Source organism: Marmota flaviventris, chromosome 9 (genome assembly GCF_047511675.1).
Source record: "Marmota flaviventris isolate mMarFla1 chromosome 9, mMarFla1.hap1, whole genome shotgun sequence".
NCBI classification, from domain to species: domain Eukaryota; kingdom Metazoa; phylum Chordata; class Mammalia; order Rodentia; family Sciuridae; genus Marmota; species Marmota flaviventris.
The window spans coordinates 104653809-104672392 of record NC_092506.1 but is presented as its reverse complement, the minus strand read 5'-3'; the positions used below and the strand labels follow the sequence as shown (position 1 = coordinate 104672392).

General features: G+C 45.0%; 1 protein-coding gene across 1 annotated transcript in view; it reads right to left on the bottom strand.

Moving 5' to 3' along the window:
- Pou2f3 (POU class 2 homeobox 3) overlaps nucleotides 1–18584 on the bottom strand; it is a 79378-nt gene that overhangs the window by 13601 nt on the left and 47193 nt on the right. The window contains exons 4-6 of the mRNA XM_027930664.3: nucleotides 6233–6361; nucleotides 4924–5023; nucleotides 2498–2577 (exon numbers count right to left, since the gene is read on the bottom strand). Coding sequence (XP_027786465.1) covers nucleotides 2498–2577; nucleotides 4924–5023; nucleotides 6233–6361 — 309 coding nt within the window. The remainder of the gene's footprint in view (nucleotides 1–2497; nucleotides 2578–4923; nucleotides 5024–6232; nucleotides 6362–18584) is intronic.

Genomic DNA, 18584 nt, shown 5'->3' with positions numbered 1-18584 from the left:
TGACTCACTGTTTGAGCAGTTATTTCCTCCTTTCAGTTTTCCACCATAAAAGGAGCTTGCAAGGTTGTTTACAGAGATTCCAAAAACAAATCTCAGAATGGGACAAGAAAAAAGGTGTTTACCTTGTCTGTGTTTTTCCATAAGCAAGGTAACTTGAGGTGTCCAACAGGCACCAACTGAAGATAACAGAGGATATAGGGAACTCATGGCTTTAACAGAACTTCCACATGGTCTCGAACTCCATGAGCACTACTTTACTTTCTACACCACCATTTTCTCTTGCAAGAGTGTTTTGATTTTAATCAAAGGTATATTTATCAGTACAATCTAAATGTGCCTTGATCTCATTTGTGGTTGTCAGGAAATACTTTTTTAAAATATTTTTTTTTTAGTTGTAGACGGACACAATACCTCTATTTTTATGCTGTGCTGAGGATTGAACCCTGTGCCTCACACATGCTAGGCAAGCGATCTACCACTGAGCCACAACCCCAGCCCCCAGGAAATACTTTCTTTAGTCTGTTTTTGGAGGGAAATGTACTCTTAAATCTGCCTGTTCGAGGGTCAGAAATCCAATCTTGAAACAACTCTGATTCCACAAAGATGGAGTGCAATCCACATCTAGGGGGCCAGGCACTGTGTCAGCTCAGAGGCTACTGCCCATGTGGACAACTCGGGCTAGATCCACTTTCTCTCTGCTTCCCGGTATTCTCTTTTCCAAAACTGAGCTAACTCCTCTCTCCCAAAGATATTCAGGGTTACCAGTCAGGTGGGCATCCTTGTGGTGAAGAGGAGAAAAGAACCAGAGGCAAGTTAAGGACTCTTTTCCCCAAGAAAAGTCTTTTAAACAGAATGGATTGAAAACCATCATGGAGTGGTCCCTGTTTTGCAGGGAGAGGATGGGCAGGGAGGTGGCATACACTGGACCTTCAAGGTAAAGTCTCAGTCTTCTTTGAACCTTTCTTTTCATTATTTGTTCTTTCATTTGACAAATACTTATTGAGTTCTCTGCTAGACCATTTTCCTCCCCCATCCCCTTCACATCACATCAGTTACCAAGCTGGTCAGTGAATGCCTGTAATCCCAGCAGCTCAGGAGGCTGAGGCAGGAGGATCACAAGTTGAAAGCTAGTCTTAGTAACTTAGTGAGGCCTAAGCAACTCAGTGAGAGCCTGTCTTTAAATAAAATACAAAAAAGAGCTGGGGATGTTGCTCAGTGGTTAAGTGCCCCTGGGTTTAACCTCCGGTACAACAATTTTAAAAATTAGTTATCAAATAGCATAGCTTCAACTTCTCAAACATCTTCTTACCCATTCCTTCTCTCTATTCTTATTACCATAACTCTAAGATAATCCCTTATTACCCTCCAGAACAATCTTCTTCTTTTTTTTTTTTTGAGATGAGGTCTTACTATGTTGCCCAGGCTGTCTTTGAACTTCTGGGTTCAAGTGAACCTCTTGCCCCAGTAAAATCCCAAGTAGCCCTGCGACTACAGGTGCACCATCCCACACCAACTACCACGATCTCAATATATTATCTTCTAAATGGTTTCTCTGCAACCAGTTTCTTCATGATCAAATGTTAGAAGATGAGAGAATTTATCTTGAATTCTCACTAGGGCCTCTTCCAGATCCAAGTCTATGACCATGAGACTCTGGAAGCAGCCAGGAGGAGGTAAGGTGTAGTTCACCATTCTGGTGTCACCATTTCTTTTAACCACTAGGTGGCGTCTCCTGCTTCCACTCCTCCACTAGCCCTTGGCAAATCTAGGGCCCTTAAGAAGCCATGGGGATCTTAGCACAGAGAAAGGACACTGTAGGTGTCTGCGGTCACTTCCAACCATCCCATCCATCTGTAGAGAGACAAGTCCTGCCACTTCATAGGAGCGCCCAGATGAGGGAGTAGATAGAGCCACTGCTGCTGTTGCCAAGCCACACACCTGGCATGAAGCTGCAGCTAGCCAGATAAAGAGGTATCTTTTTTTCCCTAAGTGGCAAACAGGCACTGTGTGGAACAATGGTAGCTCTGCAAATGGCCTCTCTCCTAAACCCAGACATGAGCCCACCGCAGGACATAGTCTGGAACAGTGGGCCTGAGGTGAGAGACACAGGCTTTGTAGTCCAGGACATCAAGCCTACAGTACTCAACTCTACTTCTTGGGGCTTGAGAGCACCCAAGGAGACATGGTGGTCACCTTGCCATACCTGGGGAGCTAGATGACTCCTGGTCTTCAGAGGAGAGCTGCTAGGGCCTGCAACACGCAGCAGGTTAGAGTGGGAGTTGGAACCCTTGGGTTCTCATTCTAGCCTCACTATAGTGACCATGAGAAAACCGTCTCCCCTAACTGCACCTTGGATTTCTCTATGCTGCAGTGCCTGGCTGGTTTCTTTTCCCGGAGGAGTAAGTACCCTAGTAAAGGGATAGGGAAACCCCAATGAGCTGAACTCTGCCTAGAGCTAAGACATTCCGAGAGGAAACAGGAGGAATGTGGTGTTTACCTGGGATGCAAGGCCAGGCCCCGTCTGTGGGAGGATGAGGCTGTTCTGTTGTGGAAAGGGGAGAAGATTTGGCTGCAGACCTGAGTAAAAGGGGGACAGACAAAGGAAGAAACAATAAATACCAGGCCCTCTGAAGGACACGCTCAACCCTGGAGCCAAGGAATACTGTCCCCTCACCTGCTACTGATCAAGTCTCTGGACCCTCCTCAAGCCCTGTGGAGAGGCCCCCATAGGCACTGCCAGGTATTGCCACATACAGGCGGAGGCAAACCAGACACAGGGATAAACAGAGATGTAAACAGCAGTCCCCAAACCAGTCCTTCCGCTTGTCTGCCTGCCTGGAGAGGCACAAAGGCTAAGGAGGGTCAAGCCAATCTAGGCTGGGATCTGACTAGCAGGGCTGAGGAACCCGGAGGGCAGGGTGCAGGGCTATGGCTGAGAATCTCAGCGGGAGATGAGAATTTCAGTTTTTCCTGCGGGGAAGTAACTGGGATGGCTACAAAAGGCCATGCTGAATCTGCAGGAATGTCAGACCAAGAAGATGGCGCCATGCAGCTCTGAAGGGCAGTGGGCCATTGGTCAGCGTCTTCTGGCCAACCAGGACACTGTTTAGTTGGGAGGAAGGGCAGAAAGAGGGGAAGGACACTCCCTTGGGTGGTAAGGTAACACCTGCGGCACTGCCTGGGGACCTCTTTCTCCTTCTTTCTCCATGTCCATAAAGGCTCTGCCTGTTGGTGGCCATGATAGGTGACCCCCAACCTCCGGAAACCTGCAACTGGAATTCCAAACTCTCACAGCAGGGGTGGGACTATCAAACTGGCAAAGCAGACAATGGGGTGGGCAGGTCACCCCAATCACCCCAAAGAAGCACCCTGGGGTGTCTCTTGTCCCTAGGCTGTTTGGGGTCATTGATGTTCTGCATCTGCTGATGTTGACCTTTATGCTCTTCAGTCATGAAAAGTCAGGGGATAATTGTTCCTTATTAAAATAAATAGGCTGGGCTGAGGTTATGGCTCAGTGGTAGAGCGCTTGCCTAGCACATGTGAGGCACTGGGTCCAATCTTCAGCCCCACATAAAAATAAATAAAGCTATCTATCTATACCTCATAGATAAATAAATAGGCAATAAAGCTCTTATTAGGAACCCTGAGACTTAGTACCAATAGCAACTCTAACTTGATACTGCACTGTGAAATGTACAAAGTCTTCTCACCTGCATTATTTCAAGTAATTCTCAATAACCTTGGGAAGTAGTGTTTTAGTATTCGTTCTTTTTTAGGGAGAAAGAAATAGAAGTTTAGATACGTTAGGTGAATTTCCCCAAGCATACACAGATAGTGAGTGATTTTTTTTTTTAAGTAATGAGCTATTCTGACTCAAAATTTTAAATTTCCCCTCTCTTCTTGCATCATATACAAAACTCACTGGTTATGTGTCTGGGACATTTTCGTGTCACTCTCTTGTCTTCCGCAAACATTGAATTATGTTATCTTCCTATTCCTATGATGTGTACTGTTTAGCTGAAATAAACACTTGAAGGTTCAAATATGTTCCTGTTCATCCTAATGATATTCCAAGATGCCTTAAACACTAAGTATAGGGACTACAATCTGGGCAGGTGCTAATGATGGAAGGCAGATTTGCATTTTGTTTGGAGTCTGGAATTTCAAATCCTCTACTTGGGTTTTGTAAAACTGGCAAGAATTTATACTTTATCCACCATTTTCAGCCCTAGTTGGTGGAGATGGGAGTGGGAGAAGCAGTGTAGTGTGATGGCCAAGAGCAAAGATCTCAGACTGCTCTGGAACTTCCCAGTAGGTCATCAGAGGCATAATGCAACTGCCTACCCTACAAGGTTATTCTAAGGAATAAGTCAGGAACATCACTTAGCAGAACCCCTAGCACATTGTGCTCAAGAAATGTTAGTTATCATGATTAAGAGCATAGTTTGTTTGCTCTTGGCCAGAGAGAAGCTCCCTGGGAGTGACATATCTGCAAAAGACAACCTGAAAAGCCTTCTACAGCCTGTGGGAGGCACTGCTGCTCCATCCAAATAAAATCCCAGCCAGGCTTCAGGAGGTCAAAGTCTGCATTAGTCTGGCAAGACTGCCCAGGAATCAGGATGTATCTGCATACGGCACTTCCCAGGGGGCTCCTCCTTCCCTGTATCCCTGCCCACCCACCACTCCTGCGCTTTCAGTCTCAACTCTCCATGAAACTGAGATGGTGGGCCAGTCCTGGCAAGAGGCTGGGCAGGGGCAGTAGGGAAGGCACTAAACCTGCAGAGGCACTGCCAGGAGCCTATCCTCAAGCCTGACAAACTGATCTGAACACTAGAGGGGTAAGCAGTTCCCTGTGTCCAGGACCCAGCAGGCAGCAGTAGTACCCGACCGGACTTGGGCTCTGCGGAACTCCCAGGTTCTCACCTTGCTGCCCAGGCTGGGTCTGAGAAAGCAGGAACTGAGAAACAGACTGCAAGTGGCCGGGGACCAGCACGAGCTGCTGGAGCGGATGGAGAGAAGCCATGTCCTGCAGGAGGGAAGAGGCACAAACAGAGCAGAATTTACAAGCCTGGGGACCCTAGCTCCCTCAGCCTGCGGCCCACCCAGGCCCTCCGTGTTCAGAGTTGAAGTTTGCAGGCAGTGACCTTGTCTCATGCTACCATGTGTCCCCGGCACATGGCAGGCACACAGTAGCTACTCCGCTGATGCAGCAGGTGCTGTTACACTTCCCTGCTCAGCCCCGCAGTCCTCGCAATGCACTTAATTCTGGCCTCATGATTTAATTTGTCTGTGTGTCAACTGTGTCTCACAACTGTAAATGCCCCAAGGGCCAACACTGGGTATTGCCCATGTCTGAAAGATTTATCCTAGAAATGGCATGCAGTCCCAAGTGTCTTTTGTTTATTTTTTAACCACATGTCACTTGATTATGCCCAAAGCCATGCTTTAGCCATTTCCACATCTGAGTCTTTCTAGACATTGTTGAGGAGGGAGTTGGGAGATGGGGCAAGCTATGGAGTTCTTAATAAAACCAATTTGGTTCAACAGAAAGTCCATTTACCCTGGATTTCTCTCACCAGCTCAGGCAGAAATAGCAATCCCAACCTTTGGGGAATCTGGGAGTCTTCTGTGACCCAGACTCCAGGGCTCGGTACCCCTACAGGGTTGAGCTTAAGTCTGTGTGGAGAGATTTGGTAACCCTTGCTGAAGGAAGGGGTGAAGAAATGCCACAATTTCTGGGACAAGGGTGGCTCTTTCTTCCCCAGGTGACCCAAACTGAGAAAAGAGCTGGCCCCAGGAACACCAGCTAAGACCTGTACTGTTACTGTCTCAGTACGCCTCTCTTCCGGCACCAGCACTCCATCCTAGTTTGGTTTTGACATATAACCTTTCTGTCCACTAGGGACAGAAAACTTCTGTGGCTGTATCTGTCACCACAGACTGCCCTGAGGCACCAGTAGCATAGCTGTTAAGTCCTTCATGTTGGCAAGACTGGGTCCTTTTGTCCCATGGAGGTAGAGACCTGCCTCTCCACATTCTTAGCCAGGATTTACCTTTCATGGACTATTTTTTGGGGGTGCCCCTCCCCTTTCTCCAGGCTTCCTAGATTTCCTCCCATTGCCTACAGGGGATTCTTCAGACCCAAATAGATTCACAAAGTGCCCAGTGTAGAAGTCTAGATTTTGTAGAGGGATTGGATTAAACTCACTGGCCCACTGAAAAAAATCAGGATTCCCTGGCATGGGTTGATACTCACCCCAGACATTTGGTTCCCAGACATCATGGCAGGTCCTTGGCTCAGGTGGCATGGCCGGTGGGAGAGGGTCTGCTGCAGGGAGTCACTGAGGTCCTCCGTTTTAATCTGCAAGCAGAGGTGGAAGGAGTGTCAGCTCTGGGTCTCTACAGGTGGGCGGAAATGGAAATGTGGAGAAGACAAAGCTAGGAGAGGAGGGACAACCTGGAGAGGAAAAAACTTGCCCATATCCACTAGCTCAGCCCCTGCCAGTGGATGCCCTTGGGCAGGGCAGCTGGTCAGGGACATGTGTGTAGCCACTGGACTCTGGCGCACTGCTCTGCAAGACAGGGAGCCTGCTTAGGCTGGCGGTGCCCCAACGCTGTGCTGAGGGTGATTAATGCTCTTCCTCATTCAAATGAGAAAAACCAGGATGTTGTAGCGACTTCAAAATAAAGCTCAATGGATGAAATTCTGGTAACTTCTGAGATGGGATTTTTTTCCTTAGCGGAGAAGCTATTAGGATTTTTTTAATGAAATGATGGTAATCCTGAATGATATTTTTAAAAATTCTCCACTCCAAAGAATAAAGCATTGGCCCGGCACAGTGGTGCATGCCTGTAATCCCAGGGACTCAGAAGGCTGAGGCAGGAGGATCACAAATTTGACACCAGCCTGGGAAATTTAGAAAGATTCTTTCTCAAAATGAAAAGGGATGGAAGTGTAGATCAGAACCTCAGAAGAACATACACACAAATGGTGAAGAAATGGCAACCGTTTTTTATTTCCCCAAGTCTTTTTTATTTTCCTGTGGAAGCCTATCCATGAATACCTACTCTGGAAACTACTGATCTGGAGAACATGGCTTCCCTTGATCTCTTCTTCTCCTCTCTCTGTGCTAAGTTGCCTCTGTAGGGGTCCTCTTGGCCTGTGTGGCTCTGGGGACAATTTGCTTGCCTCCCTACAGGTGGGGACATGTCTTCTTCACAGCCACTGCTGCAACTGCAGCCTTCAGGGCCTGTGGTGCTTTCCAGCTCTCTCCAGGCTCCACCACCCTTCAGTGACACACCAACCACCCACCTGTGGGCTTCCCAGGTGTCCTGGGGCAGGGCAGGAGGTGCTCCACCCCAGGAAAACTACTCTCTTATAGCCTTTCAGGAAGTCCACTGGGAGGGGAGCCAAGTGACTTTGAATTCATATAATATGGCAAAAAGCACAGGATCTAGACCACACCTTATAAAAGACATTGACAAGACCCTTTGAATAGGACAGCTGGTTGTCCCCTACCCAGATGGAAATGGCCATAGAGATTATGACAGAAACCACTTTCTTGATCTACAGTGGGAATATCACTGGCATCCGCATCTCTCCTGTCGGAATTATTTTAACCCAAGTAAAAAGTTGAGACTAACAGCTGTATTTGTGCTTCATCCCCATAGAGAATGACACTTTGGAACACTTCAGTAGGACAGTTAGGACAGTTAGAAAAGTTCTCCCGAGTGACATTGGAGACCAAGGGCAGAATTAATATCAATTAATTCTGATTAAGGAATGTTAATTGAATAAAAGACAAAAATCCACCTCTGCAGAGACTCCAATAAGATAAGGCGAGGAAGACACTGGACAGGGAGCGAGGTTGTCCCCGTTTCCAAGCCTGACTCCGACTCTAATTTACGGAATCTTGAGCAATCACTCTGCCTTTATGGGACTCAGTTTCCCCATCAGTTTTGCAAAGACTACAAGGTTTCTCTGCCTTTCTCCCTGTGCATTTGGCAGCGTGGCTAGTCCAGGTTCCTGCAGTGTTCTCGGGTGAAGCAGATCCAAGAGGACACTGAAAATCCCTGGAAAATGGTAAGAAGCTGGCTCTCACAGGCACAGTCTTTATTTTTTGAGACCATCCTGGAACCTGGGAAACAAAGAGGAGAAAGCGAGATGGACAGTCGCACTATGAGGACAGAAAGCAACTTTCTGAAATCTCAAAAGTTTTGGTATGTGAGTAGTCTCCAGTGAGCCCCCCTTCGCCCCACCCCCAGGCCCCTTGAGCTCTGCATATCACTCACTCTAGGCACCTTTAAGAAGTGCTAGTGCCAGAGTTCTGCACCCAGAAATTAGAGTTTCCACATCCTAGGTTCCTGGAAACACTTGTAAGCAGGTTTTTTAAAACTAGAAATAGATGATAAACTACTTATCTCAAAACAACCACCACAAGAGCTTTAAGGTTTGCTCTGAGAAAAGAAAAGGCTTGACCTCCAGCTCCCATCCCTGCTCTGTCCCTCTCTCACACCAGGGCATCTCTACCCCCGAGGTGGGGGGGGGTGCTGGGGGAGGCAGGACGGAGGACTGGGACCAGGGAAAACGTGAAAAGCTGGAGGTGAAATCTTGCTGGTGGAAGCACCTCCAGCAACCTGGCTCAGCTCCAGCTTGGAGGCAAGTGGCGGAGGTTCCTTTACAGAGTCATTATGCGCAATGGAGAGATAAGGAGGTGCAGCCGTGACAGAGCTTGAAAACATGTGCTTTGCTTCCAACCCAGGCGCTATCTGTTAGAATCCCTGCCAGGTCGTCCTGCAACACTTAATTTCAGAAACCAGAGCCACCATAAAAGAAGACTCACCCTTTCATCTGCTTTCTGGATCGATTGCCTTCCAAACTCCTTTGGGGGACACTCCTGACCTCCCACTTCTGAAAATGAAGTGCTCTTGTAGTAGAAGTCCCTTGGGTGTGACATGGGGCTTTCTGACAACTCTGTGTATTCCACTTTGGATTTTTTTTCTGGCTTCACTGACTTTCTACTCTATTATTTTTTCTAATTCCTCACCCTCGGGGGTGAGGTGCTAATGGTAACCCCCAAAGAAGACAATCCTAAACTGGCCAAACTGAAAGACAACAAGGAGACCTCTTTCTGGATGATAAGTTTTAAAATTTCAGCTTTGCTGACTGGGGGGCGTAGCACTCGCTGGGTTCAACCCCAGCACCACAAAGAAATGAAATCGCGGCTTTGCTCCGTGGGCTCAGAGCACAGTGGCATGTACTTGTAATCCCAGCAGCTCCAGAGGCCGAGGTAGGAGGAACCCAAGTTCAAAGCCATGCTCAGCAATTCAGCAAGACCCTGTCTCCAAATAAAATATAAAAAAATGGCTAGGGATGTGACTCAGTGGCTAAAGGCCCCTGGGTTCAATCCCTGGTACCAAAAAGAAAAAAGAAAATGAAAAAAAATGCAGAACTGGAATAGGAAGGGGAGAGGAGAGGGTACTGCCTCCTGCATACCTGTGAACACTCTCAAGGGCTAAGAAACTAAGAAATCAAGAAATAAAGTCTTCTCTAATCCAAAAAATCCCCTTTCACAGCTGTCGAGTGGAAAAGGTTGGAACCTTTCCAGGCAACTGGGTGTTGGCTGTGGATCTGGAAGATGAGATAGAGAGACTTCTGTTGGATCCCATTGACTTCTAAGGTGAGAACCGCAGGCGAATTGGACGAAAACCCAATTTCCCCCGTACTTGTGAAAACCCAACCAAACCCACAGCCTGCCTGGAACCACGAAGATCCCCTCCAGGGTCTCTCTGGCAGTTTTTCTCACGCAAGTGGAATATTTCTCTGGGCTCTACCTGGAATGGCTAATCCCTGGGGACAGGGGCCACCATGGCACGCTCTGCTCTGTCCCAGACACGAAGCACGGTCCTCCGACCAGACAAGGTTTATTAGTCTAGGATCTTCTCCGCCCACTGTGCTGTGGAAAGGTGTTACACTGAGTCTTGGGCAGTGACCAGGGAGGTGAAAAGGTATCATGAATGATTATCTTTTCTAATCCCAGTGAACTCTCTGACTTCACTCACTGTGGAAAGCAGAAGCTCCTTCTGGAAGGCGGGAGCCCCTTCTGAGGAGGTAGAAGCCCTTCACACATTCCCTTCTGGGCTCTGCCTTCCAGCCCAGAGGATGAGGACAGGGCTCTGCTTCCCATCTCACAGAGCCCCAGGGAGTTTCAGAAATGGGTAGGAAGTTATGCAGCCAGATGCCGGCAAAACTCCTGGTGCTCACTCCACCAGACAGAACCAGAAAATGGCCCAGAAATAGGAAAAGAGAGAAGACCACAAATGAGGGGGAAAGTGGTGTTCCGTTCCAAACATATGCCTGGGCCTCCCCATTGCCTGCCTTTTGGGGGGCCTTTAGAGGTACTTTTCTTTAGACCCCTCCCCAGGACATTTTCACATGCCCTCCCGGGATGGGGGGGAAGAGTCCAACACTAATGAATATATCACTGGTGATGAAAATGATCAAAGCTGTTGTCCTAGTTGCATAACTCGTTGTGGAAAGTGTTTCATAAACATTTCACAAGAAGGAGCATTTCAAAGCGTGAACATCTCCCGACCTGCCTTCAATTACAGGCAAGGCTTTTTTTTTTTTTCTTTCTTTCTTTCTTTCTCCCCCCTTCTATATTTCTCCCTAGCAGTGAGGAAGAGTTTCTGTTTTGTAACTGATCCATAAAGAGCTGGTAAGTGCATTCCTCTTGCAAACATTCTAAAAATATATTCCAAGTGGTGTAATGGGGCAGGCAGGTAACTCACCTCAGGGCTGAAAGTACCCCATACAGGTGAATGTTGGCTGCATGCTATTTCTTTCTTTCTTTCTTTTGCAGTACTGGGGATCGAGCCCAGGGCCTCACTCATGTTTGGCAAATGCTCTGCCACTGAGCTACACCTAGCCCAGCTACATTTTTGCTTGGGAGATTCTCCTCTCTCTGGGCTCTTGGTTGTTCTGTAAGAACCCACAGACCCTGCCTCCTTGAATCCTCCAGGAAGTGCCCAGGGAGATCGCCTCATCCAGTCTCTGGTCTCTGAGTCAACCTAAGATCCGGCAGCCTGGATACACCTTTGTCTGTGCAAAATAGGATCATCTCACTGAGAACATCAAACTTTCACGCAAAAGCGGGATGAAGAGAGGAGACACAGGACACAAATGCATCTGAGCGCAGTGGTGCATGCCTGTAATCATGGCAGCTCAGGAGGCTGAGGCAGGAGGATCTCAAGTTCAAAACTAGTCTCAGCAAAAGTGAGATGCTAAGCAACTCAGTGAGACCCTGTCTCTAAATAAAATATAAAATGGGGTTGCAGATATTGCTCAGCGGTTGAGTGCCCCTGAGTTCAATCCCTAGTACCAAAAAAAAAAAAAAAAGAAAGAAAATTAAAAATAAATTTTAAAGTGCTCCTTCAGAAGCTGGAGCCACACAGTGTTGCCACCCCTGAAAAACAGCTTTCTAAAAGGATATCCTGTGTTTTCTGCTTGTGCCTACGCTGGAAATGCAACAGGCTTACCAGTCATGCTGTTTAATGCTTTGGCACTAGTGCTTGGGACATAGCAATGCTGTGCTTACACATGCTTGAAAAACCCCCATCATTTTAGTCTTATGAAAGTTTTCTTCTCCATCTAGATGTGAATTCAGGCTTAAACACTCTAGAAAGGGGCTTTGCCTCACGGAGGACACACCCTCTCAAATGTTTCCTGGTGTCCAGGACGTGATTGATTTTAGCCAGCACACTGCTATACTGCTCTGTCTGGATACAGTGTCCCCTCCAACAGGGAGCTGCATCAATGGGAGTTCCCTTTTGTGGCCCTGACTCCTTCAAACCAGAGTACCCTGATTCTCCTGGTGGTTCACTGGTAAACAAGAAGACAGAGCTGCCCACTCCAGTTCTTTTGCTGGGAGGGAATACCATATAGACCTTTCGACTGGCCCACACAGAGGGCTCCTCCACCCCTAAATGAGTAAAAATGACAGGAGGTGGGGGTGAGGCAGGAAGAAAAATGCTGAGCACCATACCCCAAGGACTATCTCCATGTCCAGTGGCTCTTCTTGGGAAGGTCTAGTGTGTGAAGGCAGCGCATCGTCACTCTGGATTCTGTTACATATATGTGGGCTGCTTATCATGGAAGGTCATTGCGTCCCTTCCAGAGCTGAGAATGAGGGAAAAAAATCCCAGCAAACAACCACAAGGCTCATCCTGAACCAAGGCACCTGGCTTCAGTGTCATCCCTGCCTCTAATTAATTGCATGATCTAACATTATTTCATTCATTTTTCTAGGCCAAGATCATTCGTCCACAAAAGGAGGGAAACAGATGAGATGTGATCTTGTTGACAAGCTTGTACTCACATGAGGAATTTAAAGTGCACCCCCAATAGAATTGCACCAACTCCCTTGCCTCGATGCACCCCAAACTTGCTTATATATAAAAGCAAAAGCCTTGCTGTACCCGGGGCTCAGACTTTGGGAACAATCCCTATGGGCCATGGCATCACTGATAAAATGTTGCTTCCAGATCTTGGTGTCTTGACCCTTGTTTCCCATTACAATCTAGTAAAGAAATTTGTAATGTATAAAGAGAGAGAGTAGGAATAGACTTGTGAGCCTGTAAGAATGTTTAGTATATTACTAGACCCATTTTACAGAAGAAGACTAAAGCTTGCAGTTTTATGTTAAGAAAACTGCTTAAAGTCACATTGCTGGTAAACAACAGAGCTGAGATTTCAATTCAAGTCTTTCTGATTCCATAACTCTTTTCCATAACCCTGACTCTTGCTTACTCTGTGTAACAAAATACTTGAAGTGTAAATTTTTAAGGTAGCCTGCAGGTTGTGCCAGGTACATGGCAGATATTTTTAAAGTATTGATTAAGGCTGGGGATGTAGCTTGGTGTCAGAGCACTTGCTTAGCATGTGAGACCCTGGGTTTTCTCTCCAGCAGTGAAAAAAAAAAAATCCAGAAAGTGTTGATTTCCTTCTTTGCCCTTTAGAACTGGAAGGAAATACAGATAGCACCTGTTCATTTTATATGTGACTCCTGAAGCCCAGAGAGGTAAAGTAACTTGCTCAGAGACACACACAGTTGCAACCAAGCTAGGGCCAGTTAGGACAGGTCTTCTAACTCCTCATCCAGTATTCAGTTCGTTCCACTGTACTGCAGCACATTTCTATATTCTATTTCTATAGCTCATGCTGTTGCCTCCTCTGGCTTCTGTAACAACTGAGCAGTAGCCCTAACCCTGTTGCCCTAACAAGATTTAGACTCAGCCAAAAGAAAGATTTCTACTCTTGAGTTCTCGATTTCTTTCCAGGGTCAGGTTCAGATTCAGATGAATCACACATCCACCTGATATGGTCACAGAATGCACTTGACTTTGGAACTAGCATTCTGAATTTCCTTGATTCTCACATAGAAATGAACTCCAGGGGTTTGATAATTGCTCTCTCCCTCCCTCATTATGAGGAAGAGGGGTTACGAGGACAAAGAGAAGGACCAGGCTGGCCATGGATTCTTCACCCTAGAGTGTACTTTACTATGGGGTTCCAAAGGACACACTGGAAAGAAGTGCAGGTTTCCTGACTGACCAGGATACACACACACACACACACACACACACACACACACACGTAACACCAACCTACAGTTATGAAGCACTACACAGATTAGGTCCATGAGCATCAGCTCAAGAAAGACAGAAAATGATACTTTCAAAGTAATTTAAAGACTAAAACCATTTTCTAACATCATCATCATTTACTCTTCAAGACAATTCAATGAGAGAAGTAATCTTATCAAATCATTTTTTGTTTGTTTTTGTAGTTCTGGGGATTGAACCCAGGGCCTCAACACATGCTAGGCAAGCTATCAAATCATTTTGACAGATATGGGAACCAAGGCCCAGAGAACTTAAGCAACATGCCTGATTGTCACAGAGCTGGAAAGGGCAGAGCCTGACTTCCTACTTGGCTCTCTGGCCTCCACATCCCCCCCTCCCCTCACCCTGTCTTCTACCTGTACCATGCTGTGAGGCAGCTCCCACCCTTAATTTTGGAACCCCTAGAAGCTACTAAGATGTGTTTGTGGACTCCTGCTTCTTTTGTCTACTACATACATTGTTTTTGTGCATGGTGCATAGTGGGTTAAATACTTCCACAATTGTAGCCTGGAACTTTTACACACATATGTGACCTAAGTAGTTATTGAAAGTAAAGTTTTGACAAGTTTAAATGAGATTCTCTTTAGCATTTCCAAAATGCCAAAATGCTGAAAGTCAGAGCACTGGATAAATGAAAAGTGTTTTTCCTTGTTAATTTTCATCTTTTAGAAGTGTTCCAGTAAATATGAGGTCCCTTGTTCCTTGCATTCTTTTGGCACCCAAATAAAGTGAAACATCACCATTTGATGCTCTGATGCCCAGGGAGTAGGTGGTCTTCCAGGTGATGTGTTAAACAGAGATTTCCTACCTTTTATCACTGAACACATTCAACAAACATTTAAGAAGCACCCACTGTATATTAAAAGGCACTAGGGACATAAAGATAGAGAGGTCTGAGTTTAACTAGGAGACCTCTCAAGTCAATAGTCACCTCCAACAGGGAATGGTGGCATATACCTGTAACCTCAGAGACTATGGAGGCTGAGGCAAGAGGATCATAAGTTCAAAGCCAGCCTCAGCAACTTAGTGAGATCATAAGCAATTTAGCAAGACCTTGTCTCAAAATAAAAATTTTTAAAACAGTTGGAAAGGTCTGGGGCTATAGCTCATTGGCAGGGCACTTGCCTAGCATGCATGAGGCACTGGGTTCAATCCTTAGCACCACATAACAATTAACAAATAAAATAAAGGCATTCTGTCCATCTACAACTACAAATTAAAAAAAAAAAAAAGCTCATTGGAGATATGGCTCAGTGGTTAAGTGCCCCTGGGTTCAATCCCTGGTACAAAAAAAAAAAAAAAAAAAAAAAGTCACCTCCAGCAGGTTGATACTTCTAAGGATCAGAAGTCAGTACAGGGCAGCATAGAAAAGGGTAATTACCATGTCAGGGAGGAGGACAGCTAGAGAAAAAGGAAGGAGGCAGAAAAAAGAAGGAAAGTCTTTTCTGGGCAGCCCTGAAGGATGAAGAGGGGTTTGCCAGGCAGAGAAGGTAAAGAGGGGCATCCCAGGCCCAGGGCACCACAGAGGATGGACAGCCACTTCCTACTCAGGAACGCCAGGCTACTGGGGGCTGCTGCTGTGGTGGGTGGGAGGGGCAGGGGAGAGCAGGGGGACCAAGGACAAGAGGAACTCTGGGGGCCAAGTGTGACTGGAGAAAAGGGAGGGGCATGTAGTGTTAATTTGGTTCTCCCAGTAGCCTCGTGGAACAGGGATTTGAAGAGCACAGGTCTGTTCTTTCAAGCAGACAACTAAGTAAAAAGCTGTCTACAGCAATAGCCTAGGTGAGAACTGATGAGCACGTACCTGAGGCCAAAACAGAAGGCACGCAGAGGAAGAGGCAGAATGGAGTGCTTTTAGGACAGAAAATACTATTCCACCCCTACAGATTTATCTTTATAACAAAGGATTCCAGGAATTCTCTGTTCAATGCCTGAAGGACAAAAAGCACAAGTACAGAAAAAAAAAAAGTCTAAAGGAGCCTCAGCCAAACTGCTAGCAGTAGCTGGAGTGGAAAGCATGTGGGGTTCTTGATTTTTACATTATATATTTCTGCAATGTTTGATTTTTTTTTAAATTTTTATTTATTTATTTATTTATTTATTTTTAGTGCTAGGGACTGAACCCAGGGCCTCATGCATGCCAGGTAAGCACTCTACTACTAAGCCATTATTGTCAGCTTGAATTTTAAAAGCTAAGTACTCATTTTAAATTATAGCAGTAAGCATTCAAAATGTCACATAAAAATAAACTTTTTTTTTTTTTACTATTATTCACAACAATGCTCAGCTTAAATATTTATGCTGGTTGATTGTGATTTAAACTGGACTTTTCATCAGTGCAATTTAATATGTAGATTAAAAACTATTTTAACCATAATAAGTGGATTGGCAATGTATGGTTTTATGTTGAAGTTTTTCTTCACTTACATATAAAGACTATATGTGAGTACTATTTATGAACATAACAAAGGATAGGCCTGTTTTCTTTAGTTAAATAAACTATTCATTATAATAGTTATAATAATTATAATAGTTACATTTATATAACTATTATAACTATTGATTTATATAATCTGATTCAATTAATACACGGCCAATTAATACATGGCTTCAATATGAGATCTTTTTCAAAACTATTTTCCTAACAAAACATTTATTTCATAAGACTATGTTCAACCCTGTACCTGGTGTAATTTTAAAATTAATTACTTGTAACCTCATTTTACTAATAATGTTTATTGTCTTTCCTAATAATGTATTAACTGATTGATCAGGTCTTTAAGTTTTTATAAGATGCTTTTCACAAAAAGCCTATGTCAAAAATTTTAAGATACCATCACGAGACTGAAATAATACTTTTTTTGTGTAAATGAACTTGTTGTTTTTACCTTGCAGAATTTCACAATTTTAAGTTATATGGAATTAACATAACTGATTCTGTTTTAATTGTAATTTGTTAACTCCTGTATATATCATTAAAATAAATTTGAAGATGAAAAACTGTTATCATATAGCTATATGGGATTTTATCATTTCCAAGGAGCTTAAGTTAATTGGAGTTTCCTCTTTGCTCCTGGTAAAGGATGCCTTGAGAGGTTCAAAGTCACGTCATTTAAAATAAACAAATGACACACATTTGCATAAGTGTGTGTATACAATGCACACATGTTTTAAAATACATATGTGTTTAAACTGACAACTGGGAATCCAGCTCCTTGTCTCACCACCTCCTGAGTCCCTCCATCCCAGCAGACCGTCACACATGGGATGTGGCCTGGGGACTGTCGTGTACATTTCCGTCATGTGCAGTTTACAAAGCACTTTCAAACGCACCACTTCTGTGGATTTTCAGACTACTCCCAGAAGGTTGGAAAGGTGGATAATGTTAAGGAATAACATTGGGAAAACGAGATTCATGAAAGGTAAGGGATTTGTCCCAGGCACACAGCAGGCTGGCAGGAGAACTGTGATTGGAACCCACATCATGTGACTGAACAGTCAACGTTTCCTTGCAAAGCCTTTCTTCTGAGGAAGTCTTCATAAATAAATAGATTTTCAAAGTCACTGAAATCTCTCCCTTAAAGCTCCAAAACCTTTTATTTCTATTTTGAATAGCTATATATTGGTTTCTTTTTGAATAGAGATCTTGCTAGAAGGTATTATATACATCCCTATTTTCTCTTAAAGAGCACCTGAAAGCCAATTTAGTCAATGACTCAGAGTCATAATTTCAAACTACTCTGGAAAGCAATCACACCCTCAGGGACACTGAAGTGTTTGGCCTCTGTTGGCAATGTACTCCATGTCCCCAGACTGATTGCTCTTCCTTCCTTTCTTTCTCCTCCTTCCTTTCTTTCTCTCTCTTCCTTCCTTCCTTTCTTTCTCCCTTTCCTTTCCTTTCTCCTTCCCTCTCTCCCTCCTACCTTCCTTCCCCCTCCTCCTCCTCCTCCCTTCTCTCTCGCTCTTACTCTCGCTCTGAGTTGTTTTCCCCCCAAATGTTTGACTCCTATCTCACAGTCAGGTTTTCCTCTGCTGTTGGTGGTGTGCTTCCAGCCCCCATTCCAGCTTAAATTTTCAGCTTTTACTGCTAAGGGCTGGAAAAAACAGAATGTTGATTAAAAAGCAGAATCATTATAATTGTCCCTAAAACAAAAGTTTGAGGCTCTGACAAAGGGCCTGACTTGAGGTTTGGTTTTGCCCTGCTCTTACTCTCTGCCAGGTTCTAAATAAGTGAGGCTCTCCAGATAGGCGAGGTAACACAGCATCCCTATCCCCCCTAACCCTGGACTTGCCCTGGGGTGTCATTTTTACTGAGCGCAGCCTCTTCTGTTAACCCTATTAACTTGGGACAGGCCTAGAGTCACATGGTTGGTTGAACCCAGGCAATTGGCATTTTAAACTAAATTCACCAAGGGTGAGGAGCAGCTACCAAATTTGTTACCAAAAGGCTGAGTTGAGTGGACTTGAATCAGGGGACACTCTTCTTGTCATACAGTTTGAGTAACCTTTATTCAAAATGCTTGGAATCAGAAATGCTTAGAATTTCAGATTTTTTTTTCCAGTTTTAGAATGTTTACATATACCCATTGAGATATCTTGGGGATGGGACCCAAGTCTTAAACCAAGTTCATTTACATTTCATATACACCTTATACATACAGCCCGAAGGTAATTTGGTAATACATTTGCGTGTACCTGTGTTTTGACTGCAACCCTTCGCTCAAGAACAATGGAGTTTTCCATTTGTGGTATCATGTTGGCTCTTAAAACAGTTTGGATTTTGGAGCATTTTGGATTTTGGATTAGGGATATTCCACCTGTATCTCAGTTTCCCTACTTACAAAAGGGAAATAATCTCTGGTACTTGACCATGCCTCACGGGTGAGGGCTAAATGTCCACA